Source organism: Homalodisca vitripennis, chromosome 4, assembly GCF_021130785.1.
Source record: "Homalodisca vitripennis isolate AUS2020 chromosome 4, UT_GWSS_2.1, whole genome shotgun sequence".
Taxonomy (NCBI): domain Eukaryota; kingdom Metazoa; phylum Arthropoda; class Insecta; order Hemiptera; family Cicadellidae; genus Homalodisca; species Homalodisca vitripennis.
The window spans coordinates 186,797,404-186,818,467 of record NC_060210.1 but is presented as its reverse complement, the minus strand read 5'-3'; the positions used below and the strand labels follow the sequence as shown (position 1 = coordinate 186,818,467).

The following is a 21,064-nucleotide window of genomic DNA, read 5'->3' as shown; positions in this document are numbered from 1 at the left end:
GCCTGATGAAATTAACTGGTTCTAAATAAAGTTTCTTTTTAACTTTCAAATTTGAAGCCTCCATTGGGAAGCGTGTTAATTAATTTCCTCGTATTAAATGAAACAAAAAAGAATAACATACTTTACAAAGCGTAGTTCAAAGGTGAAACAATTCTGAGTAAATATTAAAAAATATATGCGAACTTTATGTAATATCGGGGACATTCAGTTTTGAATTCAGCAAAATATGGTGCCTGGAGTTAATTGTATTTAATAATTACTATTAATTGTAAGATGAAATGTATAGTATAAGACTTAAGAATAGTATATTTAATTTTAATGAAATTTAGATTCATTTATAAGGATTTTATTTTTGAACTGAGTATGTCAAAAAATTTCTTTATTCAAGTCCAATATATTTTTTTCAGATGATCGCACAATTTTAGTTTCTTACGGACGAAGTTAGTAATACTATTTATTTGTTTTGTGGTTATTGTATTTTTTTATATAAAGCATAAGAACTAAGAATATTATATTTAATATTAACGAGAGTTCGATTAATTAATAACGATTTTATTTTGAAACTCAATGTCAAAGGTATTTCCGTATTCAAGTCCAATATTTGTTTTATTGCTAAGGAAAATGTTAGTATTTTTGTTTTTGTTTTTTTTTTAAATTTAAATGCACGATAGGAAGGAGATGGTAAAATTCACGCACCTTTCTTTGTCGCAGTGATCTGGAATGCAACAATATCTGAACACTTTTAGGCCGCTATATTCCAGCCTGGTAAATCTCCAATTATCTTTTACACAGGCAAAAGAGATTCTCAAAAATTGAACTGCTTGAATTTTTTGTGTTCTACTTAAGTGTGTGTAGAATTATTTCTGTTTTCTAACTGGAAAACTTTCAAGAGAAACTTTCGAAATGGCAAACGACCTGTTGGAAAATTTCATTTTCAAACACTTTTGAGTAGTCTAGCAAATCCTCATCTAGTCCTTGAAGGGAAAGAAAAGTGCCTGCATTGTTTACTACTCTCTGTGTGTAAAAATACGATACTACAACTTTTAAATTACTATTCGTACCGCTCTTACCATTCATAACGTTTTGATAATACCATCCTGTCCATAACTGAGACGCCATGAGTGACTTTTTACCTCAAAGTTTGAATGAGTTACGCTGCCATAGTGCACACATAACTGTGTAAGAATACTTATTGGACAAACAATGAAGACTTCTCTAGTATACATGGGGCTATTTATAAACATTATTATCAGTGTTATAATTATACACTATTGCTGAAAAGGAGTGTTGCAACTGAAACCTCGAACTTTGGTACTCCCAATGAGTTCATCGAAATGTGTTAGATATTTTGATAATTTTAGGTTATCTATTTAATTTTTGTCATGGTTCGATTAATTAATATATTAATTAATTGATGGGGGAAAATCAAGCACTTGTCATTTAGAAGATTATATTTAAAACTAATTGCGCTAATCTTCTTGTGAAATACTCAATTTATGTGTTTGAATTAATTATAGATTGTATAAAACGTCTGCTAACCATTCGACCGAGATGTTGTTAGCAGGAACGTTCGTCGCGTTATTATTTTAAACCGTGTAAGAGTGTGTTGGTGACAGCCCCTAACCGAAAGGCTACTTGAAACTGGTGTGAGTTGATCTCAATATACATAAAAAGTTAATTCAAAGGTTAAACAACTCTGAGTAAATATTAAAAAATATGTGAAATTTATGTAATAACTGGGAAATTTAATATTGAATTCAGTAAAGTGTGGTGTCTCGAGTTAATTGTGTTTAATAATTAGCATTAAATGTAAGATGAAATGAATAAAAACTAAGAATAATATATTTTATATTATGAGAGTTTGATTAATTAATAAGGATTATATTTTTAAACTGAGTATGTCAAAATTATGTCCTTATTCAAGTCTAATATATTTTTATTCATCGGATGATTGCACAATTTTAAGTTCTTACGGACGAATTTAGTAATATTTTTTATTCGTATTGTATTTATTGTATTTTTAATTATATAGTATAAGAACTAAAAATAATAAAATCAATATTAATGAGAGAGTTCAATTAATTAATGATGATTTTATTTTTAAACTCAATATGGTTAGAGTACTTCTGTATCGATGTCCAATGTTTGTTTTATTTTGGAGGATTGCACAGCTTTTAACTATTACCGACAATTCTTTTTATTATTGATTAACTAGCTGTTACCCATGGCTTCGCACGCAAATCTTAAGAACCATAGTCCTTATATTACTTAGTAAAAGCAATTATGCGCAATTGGCTGCGGGCAACAGCTCTAGTTCGTCAATAAATTTGTAGTATTTTATAACGAAAACTCTTCATTTTCAATAAAATACCAATTACAACCCAAATACCCACGGCTTCGCACACTATTTCCTACAGAAAAAATTGGACATAGGAGGAATATTTTCTTTTGAATGTCGTTATTACCCTTCTGAGATCACTGAAAAGATACTCCTAAAGCTCATGATCTATTTAAGATTTAAATTTTGAAACAGTCTTAATATGCACCTGTGAAATAACTGGAATTTTTTCTCCAATATTCCATGATTTTTGTATACAATTGAACTATATTAGACCATCGTGGACAGGAGTCAAAAAGTCGGAATTCATTAGCGCACATACAATGTAATAAATGATGGTGCTCAATGTAATTTTGAAACGAAAATAGGTATATTTTAGGTACATATTATTACAGTCTGCATTGCAACTTCTGATCAAGCACGAGAATGGTTTATAATAGATAAATATTACAGTTAAAGGTGAAATTTTACGTCAAATTTGAATTGTCCTTATCTGGATAGTAAAGTCTATGATTAACAGTGATTGCAGAAACAGTTGAAACAAAATTTGCTGTTTCACTTAAGCTTACTCTATGCTTTCAAACTATAAGTGTAAAGAAATTTAAAATAGTAATTAAATGATATAAATATATATTTATTTTGTCGCATTATATATGTTTACAAAGAACAGCTGATCACATTGAAAAGGCTCTTTCAGTTAATAACATATCGAGGGTCTCATAGAATAGGGGCGTATGAGCCATTTTTCCGATTTTGAGATTTTTTGCATATTTTTACTTCTTACATCAAGGCGCATATTCTGTCAAGTTTTTGTATGTTTATCTTTTGTAGTTTATTTTTTTATACCTAAAAAACAAGGGGGCGTATTAACCAGATTTTTTCATTTGGCATCATGGAAAAGAGGCGTATGTGCTTACGCCTTCTGATTTCAGATAGCAGAATCATGGAACAAAGGCGTATGAACCAATTCTGTTGTCTGCCTTGTAGTTTGAAGCTATCATAATAACTGAGTAAAAAGACAACACTTTTAAAATTACACATAGCATTTTCATTTTCCATTTTTAATCTGTGAAATAGCTGTAATTGGCAAACAATTAGCTGTTAATCCAGCACAGCTGAGGATTCCAGATTGTGTCATTATAAACAGGATGTTGTCAGTGACAATAAACATTGTTTAAACTGGTGTAATTTTATTTACTAAGACCAATTAATAATTAAATATGGAATCTGAAATTGGCTGGGTTCCACTAAATATATATAAAAGTTCCACGAAATATAAATGTTCCACTACTGGTATATTGAAAGATGAGGGAAGGGGAAAATCTTCTCCTCCCACTAAATACTCTGAAGGATCATTGAATCTTATGTTACAACACATAAACTCCTTCCCAAGGATACCTCCTCACTGGTGTAGAAAAGACACAAAGAAGGAGTACCTCGAAAGTATTTTGAATAAAGAAAGAATGTACACTCTGTACATAGAATATTGTAAAGATAAAAATGCCAAACCTGTGTGCAAAACAACGTACAAAGAAGCCCTAATTAAACTAAATATAGGTGTTCATGTCCCGAAGAAAGACCAATGCTGGTGTTATGATTTTGAGATATGGTCCCCGTCTGAAAAAGATCCCCGGCAGGCAGAATACGATCTGCACATAAAGAGAAAAAAAAAGCCGCAAATGAGGAAAAAGAACGAAGACGCTAGAGAAGCTGTCTTAAACCCTACACACTTGTCAGCAAAATTTTGATTTGGAAGCTGTATTGTACTGTCCCCTCAAAATTTGATAAACCAGTTTTTTACAAAAGGAAACTAGCATGTTACAATTTTACAGTGTACACTGTAGGAGCTAAGGAAGGGTTTTTTGTTTTTTGTGGGATGAGACAACAGGTAATAGAAAGTCAATAGAAATAGCTTCCTGTTTATTCAAATACATAACAAGAATGAACCTCCTGTCAAAGAGTTGTTTTTTTTTCAGACTACTGTCCCGGCCAGAATCGTAATTCGATTGTTGTCGCAATGCTCAGACACCCACATGGAGTGGGACTCCATGCATGCCACGATTGAAGCAGCAAGCCAGTTGGCAACTGTCTATTGCCCAAGAGAATGGGCAGAATGTTATCAGACTTGCAAAAAAATGGTGAACCTCATGAGGTCAAAGTCATCTTGAGGACTTTAAAGTATTGAAGATCCATGATTTTATTAACACAACAGTTGCAACTGATGGTTCAAAAATTGAATTGGGGTAGTGTAAAATTTATCCATCTAGAGAAAGAAAAACCAGACACGCTTTTATTTCAAAAACGAGTTTTGGGAAACTGATTTTAAAGAATTAAATATTGCAGAGAAACCTGAAATAACATCAGGAGATGGGAAAAAACCTGCGGAAAAAAATTAAAAGGAGTGAAAAGAACCAACCATTTAAATTGAGTCCAGCCTACAATAGAAAACTAACCACTTACTGATGCAAAAATTAAGGAATTAAATGAGATGTGCAGATCATGGGTGATTCCTATAACCTACCATACCTTCTATCAAGAATTACTCTCAATTAGTGATAGTCATCCCTAACGGCAATGAAAGAAAATCACCTAAGTCAAGAAAGAATTTGAATCAAAAAGTGATGAAGAAGATGAACTTTCTTTGGCAGATATGAAGAGAAAATTTGTAAAGAAAAGGAAGGCAAAGAAGCAATAAAAGGCCTGGTTTTTCATTCTAAAGAATTAATTTCAGATAGTTTTCATCAAATTTATATTAACTATAGCATTTAAAATGTTTTATTACTATAATAAAGGACTTTTGTTGTGGAATTGGAAGTACTTTATTGCAACCTTAAGTTTCCATAAAGGCTAATTTATCATTCAAAGGCTCCTAACTTTTCATCATGGAAAAGGGGCGTATGAGCCACACTTTTTTTTTTAAATCAATAAAAAAAAATTGTTTTGTCTAGGTAATGTTAGTTTGAAATAGGGTTTGTATTCAGGAATATCTAAACTTAAAAAATAAATTTTTTCAAATTTATATTCTTATTTTATGACGTGTTTCTAAGTTACTAAAACGTTTTTTTGTCATTGTTGTAAAAATTTCAGAAATGGCTCATACGCCCCTATTCCATGAGACCCTCGATATGTTTGCTGTAATGCATTTCTTACGGATATTTTCTGTAACTTTTAGAGACCAGTGGAGGCGGAATCCTGAATCAGGAACGGGATAAAAAAGTATCCTATGTCCCTTCTCCCAGGTCTTAGATACCTCCCTACCAATTTTCAGCCAAATCTGATCAGCCGTTCTTGACTTATAAATAGTGTATAACTAACACGACTTTCTTTTATATATATAGATTATTTTAAATTTGATTTAACTGCAAGATAGTAAGGATACGCTAAAATTCACCCACTGTTCTTTGTCATAGTGATCTGGAATTAAACAACATCTTTACACTATTAGGCTACTATATTACAGCCTGGTAAATCTTCAATTATCTTTTACACAGACAAAAGAGATTCTCAAAAACTGGACTGCCTGAATTTTTTGTGTTCTATTTAAGTGTGTGTAGAACTATTTATTTTTTCTAACGGGAAAACTTCCACTGGATTTTTCACGGAAACATTCGAAATGGCAAAACAGCCGGTTGGAAAATTTCATTTTCGAAAACTTTTGAATAGTCTGGAAAATCCTCATTTGGTCTTTAAAGGGAAAGAAAAGTGCCTGAATTATTTACTAAACTCTATGTGTAAAAGTACGATACTACAATCTTTATAGTACGACTCGTACCACTCTTACCATTCATAATGTTTTGATAATACCATCCTGTCAATAACTGAGACGCCATGAATGACTTTTTACCTCAAATTTTGAATGAGTTACGCTGCCATAGTACACACATAACTGTGTCAGAATATTTATTGGACAAGCAATGAAGACTTCTCTAGTACACATAGTGCTATTTATAAACATTATTATCAGTGTTATAAATATATTTAGTATTTCTGAAAATGAATGTTGCAACTGAAACTTCGAACTTTGGTGCTCTTGAGTTCAACGAAACGTGTTACATATAAAAATTTAGGTTATCTATTGGGTAAGCACGCAATTGTATCATGGTCCTTTGGCGTATCAAAATCAAGCACTTATCTTTATATTTAAAATTAATTGCAGTTATCTTCTTGTTAAATATCCAGTTTTTATAACTGGGCATTAAAAATAGATTGCATAAATGTGCGGTAGCATTCAATTCGAGATGTTGACAACAGGAAAGTTCGTCTGCATTATTTATTTTAAACCGTGTAGGAGTGTGTTGGTCACATAGCTACTGACCGGAAAGTTGCTTTGCACTAGTGTGAGTTAACCTTACTGTATTTAAAAATGAAGTCTATGTACTATTTCCTATGCGTATTAGGTGAGATTTTATGATAGTCAAAGTCAGTTTTGATTTTTTGGCGAAAATGTTTATTTTGATCATTGTGTATTTGGAAGTGTGCGTTAACTAGCAGTGTAATTTAATTATACGTCATTTTATTAACTGTAGAACGTAGTTTAATAGCACTAGTGAACATTTCCCAATATTACAATTATTATGTCGAGGCCTCTCAAAGATTACATCGTCAGGGAGGTTCAAAACTTAATAAATATTAAAATTTTTCTAAATAATAAATATTAAAATAATATTTGACAAAGGCTTAGGAAATATGGAATCCAAGTTTTTATTGTGTTTGTAACATTTTTGTATAATCGTAAATGTGTATTAGAGATAATGTGTCTAGATTCAATACAGTATTTCGCAATAGCCGATTTTTTCTCCATATTTTATAAGTGTGAATTGTTCTTTGAATCATGTCGTAATGTTCCTTTTAATTTAGCCAATTTTATCACTGTCCGTCGCATTAAATTCTATATGGTTGCATATAATTGCATACATGGTAAACATTTTATATGCAGAAAAATAAAAGAAAAACTTATCAATAATGAAGACGGACCTATTGAAAATTTAGTTCTATCCTTGTCTCAATATATAAGAATTTTAAAAGAAAACGTAGTCGTATTTAAATAATTTAGACTGGCTAAACAATGTTTCCAAAATCCTTAACAAATATTATTTTAGTATTTATTATTTAGAAAAATGTAAATATTGATTCAATTATGAAGTTGCCTGACGATGGAATCTTTGATTCAGAAAAGCTTCGTAAAAATAAAATAATTATTAGAAAACTAGTGGTATTAAAATTCAAAATTTTCCAATGCTTCAAGAATCTTCATATGGGGTAGTTAATACAAATAATTATTAAATTTCAATACAACAATTTTAACAGCCCCTAGATATAAAAATGTTTATTAAATATCAAGACCAGATTGAGTTTTACAATTTACTGTAACCTTAATACAACTTAATTGACCGAAGAGATAGAGAAGGTCTCTTGGACGGGCTAAAATTTTAAAAGTACTGATTCAAAAATTTTCTAAATGATGCAATTCGACTTTTAGGACTTAAGTACAAATTTCTTACTGAATTAACGATGTCTTAGTTAATAATTATGACACAGCAGGACATCACCAGAGCGTTCGTTGGCATTTCGTTGATTAGTTTAAGATTTGAATAATTGCTATACAATTTTTAAAGCCGGTTTTTATATGTTGGACCATTATATGGTGGAGCTGTTGGAGTAGAACGAAATCCGATGCAGATTTTTAATCCATTATTTCATGAGATGCCAGTAGCTTCCAACTCCAAACACCAACTGGACTAACCCTTGAAACCGGAGTGCGTAAGATTAACCAATATGGAGTTAATTTAGAAGTGTTATGGTACAAGGTATTGTAACTCATAAGCATTTATCAAGTGAATATGTAATATTGGCATCCTATAGATTTTAATAGGTTCGCGGTAATATTATGTAAATACTTGTGTAATTGTTTCAGTACTGCTTTTGTAGCAATTACAAAACTAATTACGTGTTAAACCACTTCTGGATGGTTTATACCTTCCAGTTGAACCCATACTGGGCACAGCAAAAACAGATGTGTCATTTAAATCTGGTCGACATTATTAATGTCCAGGAGGGGCACATCACTAACAGAAAAGTCGAGATTCTGGGGTACAAGGGTAACTCTATAGGTCTAGTCGAATGCGGGAGATGACGGTTAGAGTTGGTGGGGTTCCTTAAGAGTCAAAGGTTTTTGCTAGCCTAGACATAAGGGCGTGCCACCCTCCTGCCTACTTTGACTGGAAAGGCTGGTACAGAGTTGGCTTCCTCTTCCTCCAAGACGACATGACTGGGATTAATGCTCTAATTTCTTCCTCATGGATCTCGACAGGAGGCAACCTAAACTCCCAACCATACCCATCCACAATATCCTGTCACTCCGGAAGAAGCAAAAAAGTTCTTTCAGGACGAGGTGCAATTTATAAGTTTTTTGTCCTATGAGAATAATATCTTGTAGCAAACTTAAAAGTATTAATACAATATAATAAGATTAAAGCCTAAAATTATGTTTTGATGTGTTTGACGCGTCCTCTGGTCCATCAAAATGATTTATTATGATTATCCAAATTTAATAATGGGAGCATCATGTAGTTGCAGTTTCAATGTTGACTAAACGATAACGTATTATATCACTCACTCTTTTACAACATTAACTTGTTTAACAACAATGACAAATTTTTCCAATAATGTTCAAATTCTTAGCATGTGTGATGCCCAACACTGTTCAGCTTAAGTTGACCTTTTTGCAGTGTTTCTCTTAAAATTTTTTATTTTGTATACATAACAATAATTGCTTTAAAATAATCCTGTTCTTTAGCTAATAGAACTTTCTTTAAGAAATAAATGTTCAAGCTTATGAAAAGGTATATGTTTCATTTATTTATTTGCTATATTGATAGTTGAATTAAAAAACTAAAAAGTAATTATGAACAGATCCCCAAACTTTCAATTAATTTGGAGAAAAAAAAACATACGCACTACACTGCCATCCATATATCGTATCTCAATAATGTATGAAATCGTAAATAAAAGTAAAACATTATTTTTATTTTGAAGGGAATTTAATTATTATCCATTGCTAAATAGATGAAACAATTTAACAAAAGTAAATAACGTTACAGAAAAAAATAATCGTTTTTCTGCAACAGTTTTCGGAAATAAAAGACACAACAACGATACATCGTTACCTAGTCTCCCTCCACAGACAAAGTTCGGTTAACTCACATGTGGTGACCGGGTCATGATTTATTTCTTCTTCTTCGGCTATGCAAAATAGTTTGGTACAACACCGAAAGGAGCGCTAGTCACTCACCATCTGAGACAACACAATACGCTGTCATTATTCACTGCTAATAGGGCCATGGTCGCTTTAAGAGTGAAAGTGAAGTCTTGTCACTTCCATCAGTCAACATCAGTCCGACTATGCACAGTTTACGGACTTCAGCTGTCCACCTCAAGTTTTTTATTTCATGTTTCCGTTTTTATTCATTATACGTACTGTATTTTTCCAAAATGGTGCATTTATTAGTCTCTAATTATTTTCTTATAGTACTTATGCAATTATTTGACTTGTGAACAATTACAATTATTCCGTGGGAATGTTGTCCTGAATGTCTGTAATGTTTTTCGTTCAGTGATAGCATTTTCCTATAACGTATTGTGATGTAAGTAACATGTAAGACCTCTAGACCTTTCTCAGGAATACGCTTGTTAATGGAGACTGTCTGTAAACAAACCAGATAGCATGCTTTAAATAGTGTATCTGTAAACATTTGTAATTATATGACATGTGTATTCACTACCGTACTGTGTTAATTTGTTGGCCTTATATTTACCTACGTATATTTTACCCCAAATAGTGCATAAAATCTATGAAATCTTCTTATTTTGCGTGTTTTTTGTCTTTTATATAAGTACATATTAACATTTGTGTAATAAGTAATAAAGAGTAAGATAATAAAAATATATTTACACACAAATACAAAACTTTGAAAGACTACTGTGAGCAACATTAAAGAAACTGATAAACATTTGGAAACATATAAATTTATCTTTTAACTTGATCAAAAAACGTATTTAGATTTAAGAACTAACTGATGAGCATGTTCAAAAAGTTTTCTAGTGTATTAAAATTTTTTTGATAAGAGATGACTTTATTTAATTAATATTGTGTATTTAAGCGTTATATGTAATCTGACGATATGTTCAAGTAAGACAGAAAAAATTTAGTAGACTTCTATTAACAATCTTATAGCTTTAAAATTATTTACTCGTGTTGCTAATTGTATTGGTATCTATTATTAATATAAACAGTAAAATTTGGCTCACACGTATGTGAACTATAACAGGAAGAAGAAATTTAATTTTTAAAATTAGATTTATTATCTCTGGATGTCAGGTTCTTATCAGACCATAAATAACTTACAAGATACAAATTATGGGCCTAAATAAAGCCAAACGATGAAGTATCACTGTTGTCCCTATTAAAACGAATGTTAAATTGACTCGTATACAAACCTTCCGTTATGATTTTAGGTGAGTCTAAGGTGAAGAAGTGTCCAGCAGTCATCAAAGTGTTCACAACTCCTACACCAATGAGGTCACCAAGCATGAGAGTGTGTCCTGCACCACAATCAGGTTGAATATTACACTAATGGAATACTAGTGTTTAAGAACATCGATTAAATTTATATAATAATTTACATATCGATTAATTCGTGTTATTTTAAAACTTATCAGTTGTGAGCTTTTGTGTATTCTGAGTGCCTTCAGTTACTACCTAAGACACACAGCTGTTTTATCGTGATTATCCTAAAATACTGAACTCTGGTTCCATTTTACACAGGAGAAAGAGATCAGGTCCGTATCAGAAATTTCTGCAGATAACCAAGTTGTTTTTTATAAATGTCCCTTATAAAGAGCAAACGTTTGTTATTATAATTATCAAAAGACGTATCTCCATTACGAAATTGGGCTATTTCTTATCACAATAAAATCTTAGAGTCTGGGAATTCCCGTAGTCTTCTGAATACTAATAGCCTTGTCTATCATAATCTTCATCAAAACCTTTGTGTTGCCTAATCTTGTAGTTTCTACATTCTATAAATTAAAGGCCAATGTGGATGTTCATAAGGAATATGATAAAATCTGAAGAACCTAAAGTAAAAGTGAGCAATTGGGGTACTTTAAGATGAGTAATTGGCCATTAGGGTTCATTTTAAGTATCCAGATAGTGTGAAAGTTTAAGACCATCATGATTTGAAACTTTCTTAAGATGAAAATAGTTCAGTTGAAAAGATGTTAGTAGAGATTCCGCTTGGATAAATACTGTATTGTCAGTGTATTAACCAATAATATAATTACAAAAGCATAAGTTATTACACCAGTTTTTCCATTCAGAAAAGGTCATAAGAGGAGTAGCTACTATAGACCTAGATTATGTAGCGATAGAAAAGAGGAGGGAAAATTATATGACTGAGGGATAAGACGATGGCTATTATGCATTATAGGATTTTAATGCCATCAATACTGAAATTTTGTTAATTAAGTTGCATAGTTTACAGCTCTGGTGAGAATTCTGTTCAGTTTCTGAGGTCTTATGTAAGAGAAGAGGTTTGATCAATAATATAGAGAACGAGACATATGGCTCTCTCATGAGACGGTACTTAACATATTATATTATTTTTACTTTCATAATACATTAAATTATTTAAACTGGTGACTGTACATTACAGTGTTATTCTTCGTATATTTTCCGTATTGGGAGTCAATTACGTGTATGATCTCGGACCTTGATATAGTAAATAAACAATCGATTGAAAAATTGTTTAAAATATGAATGTTAGTAAGTGTGTTTTTTCATGTTTTAGATACAATCTGGTACATTGAAGTATTAGAAAATTGACGTTTAGCTTTTTGACACTGAGTCAGGTAAAACATTTTTAACACACAATTCTAATGCTACTATACGCTGTTTGGATTAGATAACTGTTTTTGAAGAGTATAGACATTAATCCTTTATTCTACCATTTATCTCTGCTATCTGCTTATGGTAAAAGATATAATTCAGACATGTGAAATTTGCTAAAAAATTGTGTATTTCTTAATTTTTTTTTGTGATCAACCGATTTGACATGTTTGTTCTTCTTAGTACACTGCTACACTGTCGTGTTATAATGGAAATAGCTGCTATATACTAACGTGCTATACCGTCCGTAAGGACTTATTCCGCAAACAGTATCTGAGCAAGAGACTGAGGTACTTGTTACCAGGAAAAAGGTCTTAAATAATCAAAAACTTGAAAAATAATAGGTATGAATAACCTATAATAGGTATTGGTATGGTAATGTATACCATATTCAATTGTTCTGTAACCATGGCTAGTTCCAGTAGTACTAATATCGCATGTAAGTGGCTAAGCATGAAAAGTGTATTATCAATATTTCGAACACTATGTTGTAAACATTTTTGTAAAATGGCGATTGCCGTATGTATTAATAAATAAATAATAAAGTGGAAAGCCGTATGTCAGAAAACGGTCTACTCTTATGTACATTGAAAATTAAATTAAGATTGAAAAATAATATTAATTGGAACGCCAGAAAAAGAAATATAAAATCCCAACAGCTTATTTCAACTGTATGCATGAAAAACCGTTGAAGATCCAGAGATAGTCTAAAACTTTCTACTGATTGTAATTTGCCAATAGCGCGTTGTAGCGGGTAAGGTGGTTATCGCGAGATAACCAAATCAAGCAACGTCCAGCGTGGCTGCTGCTTGGATGGGTAGCCGCTGAAAGATTCTGTCCTTGAAAGCAGTCCGCCTACCCGGCCATTGGTGGTTCGGAAATCACCTTTCAGCCGTTTGTCCCCAGGCTAAGTGTTATAGAGGGCTTCTTAGCCCTAACTTCGCCTGGTAAAATAAAACATTACTTTACTAATTCGCTGTAAAATATTACATCTTAATATTGCCAATTTGAACTGCAAGAGCGGTTTGGCAGTTTAAAATGGCAATATCGCGGCGTGTCTTATCTTATCTTTGCGTGCCGAGAATACAACAGTGCCGCGATTAGTGATTGTATAACCTTGGTAAATAGACTTGTCTATGACAGTAAGCGCTCAAGGGCGTCTGCCGCAGACAGCGTATTGATATGAGACTGCTGCGCGTGTAAACAAACCATATACTAATTAGTAACATTACTCAATATCGCAGTTTTGTATATTAGTTTAATATTAAGTAATGGTAACTTAATCCCATCCTGGTACTAATAATACAAACACTTTTGTTGACAGGCATCTGTCTTCGGTCATACGTTTGCTGTTTTTATCTAAAATATTATGTGTATACTAGAAATTTATTGGCATAGGTATCTTTGATGCCTATATTGATTTTCCTTAGACTGTAATCGTCTCTTGTGGGTGCTGATGTATTTTTCCGTAATGTTTGTTATTCGATCTTGTTACCCTGGCTCCTGAGTCATATACTTGAGTTTTTTGACATGAAACTATTCTGTGGTGGCGTCAGCCACTTTTACTTTTATTGGCCGGTGGTCGGACCAATAGCTGTTCCTTGCCTTTTTTCTATTTTTGGCCACAGTTGGGCTTGTCTTAACAAGTTTATTCAGAGAGAGGTTTTTAGCTCTCTTCTCTTGTAACCAGCGCCGAATTGTTCTCCAGTGGGCAGAGATTTAAGCCCACCCACACACTATCGAACATGTTGGTCGAGCAGTTGGGAACCCAACGTCTTGTCGAACATATTCGAGAGTGTGTGGGCTCCAACCCAACATGCGCGATGGTTTTGTTGGGTTGGATGCTGGGTACGACAGCACCACCCAACTCCAACCGCGCGCCTGTCATGTTGGGCTGTGTGTGGGGGAACTGTCGAGCGGCTTCGACTGGCTAGACCTCAGTTTCCCTAGTGCAGTGGCGTAGTACTAGATTTGTTATTTGTTTTTTCGGAGCGAGGCCAGTTTCATAATGTCGTTTAACGATAATAAACCATTTTGGTGTGAGTTTATTGAACTTTATAGGGAGCAACGAGCTTTATGGGACATAAAAAGTAAAAATTATTCCAACAAAAATATCAGAAAAGAAGGATATTCCGTTCTCGTTGAAAAATGCAAGGAAGTTAATCCGGATTGCGACGAGAAATTTGTCAAATCCAAAATCGAAACCTTGAGGGCATCGTTCCGAAGAGAGCTGAAAAAGGTTGAAAAATCAAAGATTACCGGAAGTGGTCAGGATGATGTGTATGAACCATCTCTTTGGTATTTTGATTTACTGCTTTTCATAACAGACCAAGAGGTAGTCAGGAAAGGTGTATCTTCGATCGGCAAAAGATCCAGAAGTATTGCGTCCCTTGAAGAAGATGAAGAAGGAGTGGACGACGTGGAAGCGGAAACGCAGGACGAAATAACCAAAGTAAGTGTCAGTTTAATTGTTACCAATTTACTGTTTATTACTTTCCTTATTTTTACTTAGGATTGAGCGCTAGGTCATTATTTGGACAACACCTCGTACGGTTAAGTTAGATTACAATAAATTATATTAAAGTTAAAAACAGCACAAAACTAATTTATATATATAAACAGTATAACATTATGTCAATGATGTTTGAAAAATTCAACTTTATTCCTTAATTTCGTAGTACGTTGCAATAGACTATAATTTTGCCCCCAAGATAAAAACTATTTAATAATTATGATAAATAAATAATAATAAATAATTAGGATAAAACTCATATTCTTTGCGTGTTAATGTTGTGCAAGTTTTCTAACATTTATAGATATTCAGTCATTTAACTTAACCCCACAGAGGTGTAGCCTTGAGCATTGCTCATGGTGATGAATAAACGCGTATATTTCCTAGGAATTTCATCTGTTTTGGTTTTGACTTCTATCTACCTTCCTATTTATTTTTACTTAGAACTGTCTTCAGAGTTAACATACCTCAATATTAAAAATATCGTGGGTGACAAAAAGCTCTTTGGCACATGTTTGAAGGGTAATATAAGTTAATTTTTTATCTAATAAGTTTACATAATAAAAGTTAAATTTCAAGAATGAATATATTAATCAAAATTGCAATATATAATTTGCAATACAGTAATATTTAGGCATACGTTAAAGGGAAAACAAATACACTTTAGTTTTTTTCTAAGTTCAATATAATTAAATAAACTACCAACAATTGCTTTTTTTCCAAAGTTAGCGAATTAAAATATAAATAAGACACAGTTATGGTATCTAAAACGAATTAGAAAAAATGTACAAAGTTCACCAATATTTAGTTATCAAATTGAAAAAGATAGGACTACATAGCAAAATCAACATATTTTATAATTTTTGTTGTTGTTAAACTATATCATCGCACTTGTTTTACACTCAATACCGAACTGTCAACGCTTATTAATCATTTTTTCTTGGAAATCAACACTTCCTTCGTTGTTATAGAAACTTTTATACCAACCTCGAACTGCATTGGCAATTGATTGTTCTCTGCCATCCCGCCTCATTCTTTTAAACCCAAGAAGTTCTTGCGTGTTCTGCCTCCACTCACCCTCATTTAAACTGGCCTGCTGAAGTGTCCTCCCAATCCACACTACTTTGAGTTAGGTAGGTTGGACTTTTCTGGCGTAGAAAATTATGTAAAGTACAACACGCCAAAACAATGATTTCTGCCCTCTCTACACTAACATTCATTGTCGAAAGAAGGACTCTAAATCGAGTCGCTAAGATGCCAAAACGCATTCTCCACCACTCTCCCTAGCACGGCACATCCGATAGTTGAAAATCTTTTCGTCGTGGGTGATTCCTTTGTTTGGATAGGGCTTCATAAGATTTTCCTTCAGAGGAAAAGCTTCATCTCCAAGGAATGTAAAAGGGAGGCAAACGTCTCTCCTGTCATCGAAGCTTGTTGGTGACGGCAAGTGCAATTCCTTATTTTCCAGCAACTCTCCAAAATCAGTTTCCATAAGTACGCCCACCATCGGATACTCTTCCATTAGTACCCACAATTTACATAGATGAATTCATAATTAGCATTGACCACAGCAAAAAGAACAATGCTGTGGAACCCTTTGTAGTTGTAGTAGTATGACCCACTTTTCGGAGGTTGACGAAATCGCTATGTGTGTTTTCCGTCTATAGCGCCGACACAGTTTTCAACTTGCCAGTACTTTTTGAAGTCCACAGCTATGTTCATCCAGTCCGATTCATTGCAAGGAAACTGCAAAAAGTAAACATAAAAGTTAAAATTATAATATATTAAAATTAACAATGTTATATTGAGGTAATATTGATTGACGTGCTGTTATATATAACTGTTTTAAACCCAGTTTTTGTGTTTTTTTACAGGCTCAAGATGACGCATCTACAGGGATACACGCTGATATACGCCCATCACCATCAAGTACACCAGTAAGTCGCCCATCAGTATCAAGTAGGTCTAACCCAGGATCAACTACTCGAACAAACCGAAAAAAAGATATCTGATTTTGAAAAGAAACAAGAACGATTTTTGGATACAGCTACGTCTGTCCTATGTAATCAGAATAAGTTCCGGGCTTTTGGAAACAACGTGGGCTTCCAACTGGAAGATATGGACCGTCAACAACAAGTAATTTGCAGAAAAAGCTTATATCTGATGTTTTGTTTCCACGGTAAGTTAGGCAGTTTGAAAGCATCTGCGGCCATATTGACAGAACAACAGCCAACCCAACGGAATATACCATCACTTAACCATTTTATGGACACTAATCAAAACAACAATCCATATCCGTATAGGCCGGCTGACGCTGAATATTTCTTACAAGATCAAAAATTATCAACATCAGACATTCAGTTTTGACCCATATTATGTGCAAAAGCCCAAATCAACCCTACTCAACATCAGGTACAACGACAACATCTACAACAACAAGTACAGCAAAAACATGTACAGCAACAAAAAAGTAGATATTTCAACCTCAAACTGTACGTTGTCCTAAGAATTTTTCTTTACCAGAACCTGCTCAAAGTCAAACGGCAGCAACTAAACCTACCGCAGGTCAAGCACTAGCGATTCAAGAAAAAACTGCTCAACAAGAAGTTCGGAATGAACTCAAACAGTATTTGAATCTACCCGGTGTCAGCGAGGACAATGTATAATAAGTTGCTTTTTCATCTTTGTTTGTTCGTTTTGTTTTATAATAGGCTATTACATTGACAACAGCATCTTCTGTTACAGCTTTTTTTTTTTGTTATTTGATGACTTTAAATTTGATGTTTTTGAAAAAGTTTATAAAAGATAGATTTGAAAATAAATTTTTTTTCTGAAATTATGTGTGTTTTTTTAGACCTAAAAAAATAAGTAATAACGTAATAGGATAAATTTTGAAGCAAAATAGGTTATTGTCGCTTCTCGGAAGATGGTTATACTCATTTCGTACCCTCCTGCTTTATCTCACGCGCGCGACAATAACCAATTTTTGCGCTCAAAAAACAATTGTGTAAAATTATGGATTTATAATAATGTAAGGAAGAAAAAAGAGTGAGTTAAAACTAATTAACAAATATTTGTACTTACCTTTAAGAAATCTTCCTTTCAGAACATCAAAAATAGCTGCACAAGTTTCTGGTAATGATTTTTTCCTAGTGCTTGCGGAGATATTGCACAACTAAACTTCAGATTCTCGTAGCTCCTACACTGGCTAGAAAACTGGAGAGTGGCTGCAAGACGTTCTTTTTTGCAGGAATTGAGGTTCTCAAAAAGGCTATCTTCTTTTTCTATGTGCTCACACAGTCTTCCGAATAGATATTCAAAGCTTTCCTCGCTCATCCTTAGATAATTTTTTGAAGTCTATGAGGCTCACTAATGGCAAGTTCAGCAAGAAGCGACATATGGCTAAACTTACTCCGGTCCAAAAACCATTTTTTTAGACCACAAGCGTCGATCTTTTTTCTTCTTTTGTCGTTTTCAGACAAAAAAGCGCCAGCAACAACAGCTACACTTGTCCTCGAAATCCATAATACAAACTGACAAGACACCCAACCTGCTCGATCGCACGTTCGACAGTGGTGGGGGTAAACGTCTAAACTTGACAGGTTGGGCGTTGGGTACGACGCCAGGTCAGGTTGGGTGAAATGTTCGAAGGTGTGTGGGGGGCTTTAGTTTTGGTTCTTCAAAGCTGGTGCCTCGCTCCCTATAGGTTCCGGAAGTGTTGAATATTGGTGGTCCTTGTCCTTCCAGGAAAGGTCCACGTACCTCATGGTTTTACATCAGGGCCCCAGTATTGCTTCTAAAATTCAGTGAAACCAACGCTTGAAAAACGTTTCACTGTTGTTTAACCTTTACTTGGGTGGGTTGATCGTAACATACTAATTAGACTTTTAATCTGTGTCTATGCTTAACTGTAACACCTTTTTGACACTTGAAGAAAAGGATAGGTCTCAGTCCTCGAAAAGTATTATTCTGTTGTGGTTACTCAATTTTCTAACTTTAGGGATGGTAAATTTTCGGAAATATGCTATCCTTTCAAGTCCATGGATTATAAACAAACACTTTTACACAAAGAAGTAGATTCTTAATGCACATATTATTAAATGCGTAAAGTTCGATTACGAATGGAAAGTAGATTAATCACGTGAAGTCTAAGTGTCAAACTATCTTAACGAATAATACCTCCTCCTCATATGAAACAGGGTCGTGGTCTGATCAGAAGTATTTTAAAACAATTATTTATGAATTAACAGCATTTTCTAATCAGCATTCTATACATTTTATGAGTTAAGGGAACAAGGAAGGATAAATAAACTATGTTTACACGTCGCGACTTCAAAAGTGACACATCGTTTTTTTAGATAATACCACCATTAGATGCGCCTCGTTTATGAATACATAACCTTGCAGAGAGTCACGTGCAACATTATATATAAAGCTTTTCACGTAAGCAACCGTTGTGTTGTTGTTTGTATATTAACATACCGTATTATCTCCGAGCTTGACTAATGTAATTTCAGAGTATAGAAACCAATGGATACTTCCCGGCGTTGCGATTAATAGTGACATGTTTCAGAAAGTGATATTTTTTCGTGATTCAATTTCAGTAAGAAGGTGTTAGTTTGTAACTCATAACCCAAAACTCTCGTCTCTATCTTTCTCTCTCTGTGTACCTAGTATTTTGTTTGAGTTTATCTATTTTCGTTGCCAACTTACTATTTTATGTCACTATTCCTTAATTTTTTATCAAATATATTTTGAGTTGTAACATCCTTTCGGCTTAAATATCCAGTGTTTTTCTCTGGAAAAAAAAAAACTGTGCTTATTGATGATAGTTAGTATAAAGTAGTAAAAGTCACAAAGGAAAAATACTAAAGATATTAAGAAAACCAGGTGGGAATAAATAAAATAGAAGTTCACGAACCACCAAAACTGATATTTATGAGTTTAAAAAAGTATTATATTCAAACTTTTGAAGAAAGAAAGTCTTAGTTGTATAATTATTTATATGTATAACTAGTCTGTGCCAAGACAAGTATTTTCTCTATTTTATTGTAAATCTGAAGTAATTATTGTAAAGATAGAACCTGACTGTTGATATATTGGATGATGTTCAATGCTTCTTAAGGCATAAAGGAGAAAGACGAAGGGTGAAATAGGAACTTGCATTTTAAAAGTATTGGAAAATGGTTTTAAAACATAAGACAATGACAGTGATAAAGTAGTTTTTAATTATGATACCTGTTGTCTTCAACACAAATTCTCAATCATTTTTAGCATGTAAGTGTACCGTAGTTACATCTTAAGACAACCCCCAAAATCTTTAATTTAACGAGCTCTCACTTAAACAAGGGAGACAATGTGTTTCATTAGATTGCTGAAAAAATCGGTGAAACCAGCTTTATAAAAGCTCTTTTTTGATTCTCCTGGTCATTTTTGAATGGTGCAATATTAGAAGTCGACGTGCGATGTGTAGTTGGTGATTTCCAGCAGGTTACAGATAAAGCAAATATACATAAACGTTTTCCCAGAAAAGGGACAAGTCAAACGTTCTTTCTCCTTACGGAAGGCCTATGTCGGTACTACTGTTATCTTTGGATTAATGAATAAAGTCAAAGTTAAGAACAAGACGTGAAACTTTTTGTTTTGAAGTTAGCTTTCTTGCAAAAACGTTTGGATTTTTTTTTGTGTGTAAAATAATACAGTTACGTAAAATATAATCGTATATCAATTTAGGAATCTTCACAAGTCTTACTTAAATGATTCAACTATTTCATATATTGTTCTGTGTATAAATATAAGGAGCCTATTGTGATTATACGGAAACAAGAATGATAAAATACTCACCAGTAACTAATGTCAACAGGTCTCATCTTCCTGTGCGCTATAACATTTGCAGTGATGGCGATTGCGTATAGCCTGAGCGATGAGTCACTATCACCCAGTCTTGCCACTCCTAGTCAGCAAAGTGATGCCAACTTAATCGGCCTCCAGAGCTGTAACAACACTGAAATTTGTCGTCGCAAGTAAGATTACATTGCCTTTATTTCATATTTTTTCAGATAGGAGCTCAGGTATCTTTCTCGGAAAATTGTTGAGCTTTAAGACTTCATAAATGTGTTTTGGGCCCAAAACAAATTACTGGGTGCTATTTTAATGATTGCCTTCCGAAGTTTCGATTAGTGGGTGGCTAGAGCCCCTGAGCCCTCCTTATATACACGGCTAATTACAGATATGGTTAATAAGCATATATAAGCTGTATGATTTTTTT

General features: G+C 33.3%; 1 protein-coding gene and 2 long non-coding RNA genes across 4 annotated transcripts in view; 2 read left to right on the top strand and 1 right to left on the bottom strand.

Annotated features, from left to right (window-relative positions):
- Positions 1-20,773, bottom strand: part of LOC124360793 — a 58,455-nt gene extending 37,682 nt beyond the window's left edge. Inside the window, exon 1 of the long non-coding RNA XR_006922275.1 lies at positions 20,641-20,773. This is a non-coding gene — a long non-coding RNA (uncharacterized LOC124360793). The remainder of the gene's footprint in view (positions 1-20,640) is intronic.
- Positions 1-20,786, top strand: part of LOC124360794 — a 33,483-nt gene extending 12,697 nt beyond the window's left edge. The window contains exons 1-3 of one of the 2 annotated variants that reach the window (XR_006922277.1): positions 1,543-1,646; positions 10,853-10,954; positions 20,660-20,786. This is a non-coding gene — a long non-coding RNA (uncharacterized LOC124360794). Of the gene's footprint in view, positions 1-1,542; positions 1,647-10,852; positions 10,955-20,659 lie in introns of those variants that run through there. The other variant, XR_006922276.1, reaches the window with a different exon arrangement.
- LOC124360791 lies at positions 14,216-16,924 on the top strand. The gene is made up of 2 exons (XM_046814691.1): positions 14,216-14,736; positions 16,671-16,924. The coding sequence occupies exons 1-2, from the start codon at positions 14,293-14,295 to the stop codon at positions 16,806-16,808; spliced, it is 582 nt and encodes a 193-aa protein (XP_046670647.1). The 5' UTR covers positions 14,216-14,292; the 3' UTR covers positions 16,809-16,924.
- Positions 20,787-21,064: the final 278 nt, after the last annotated feature.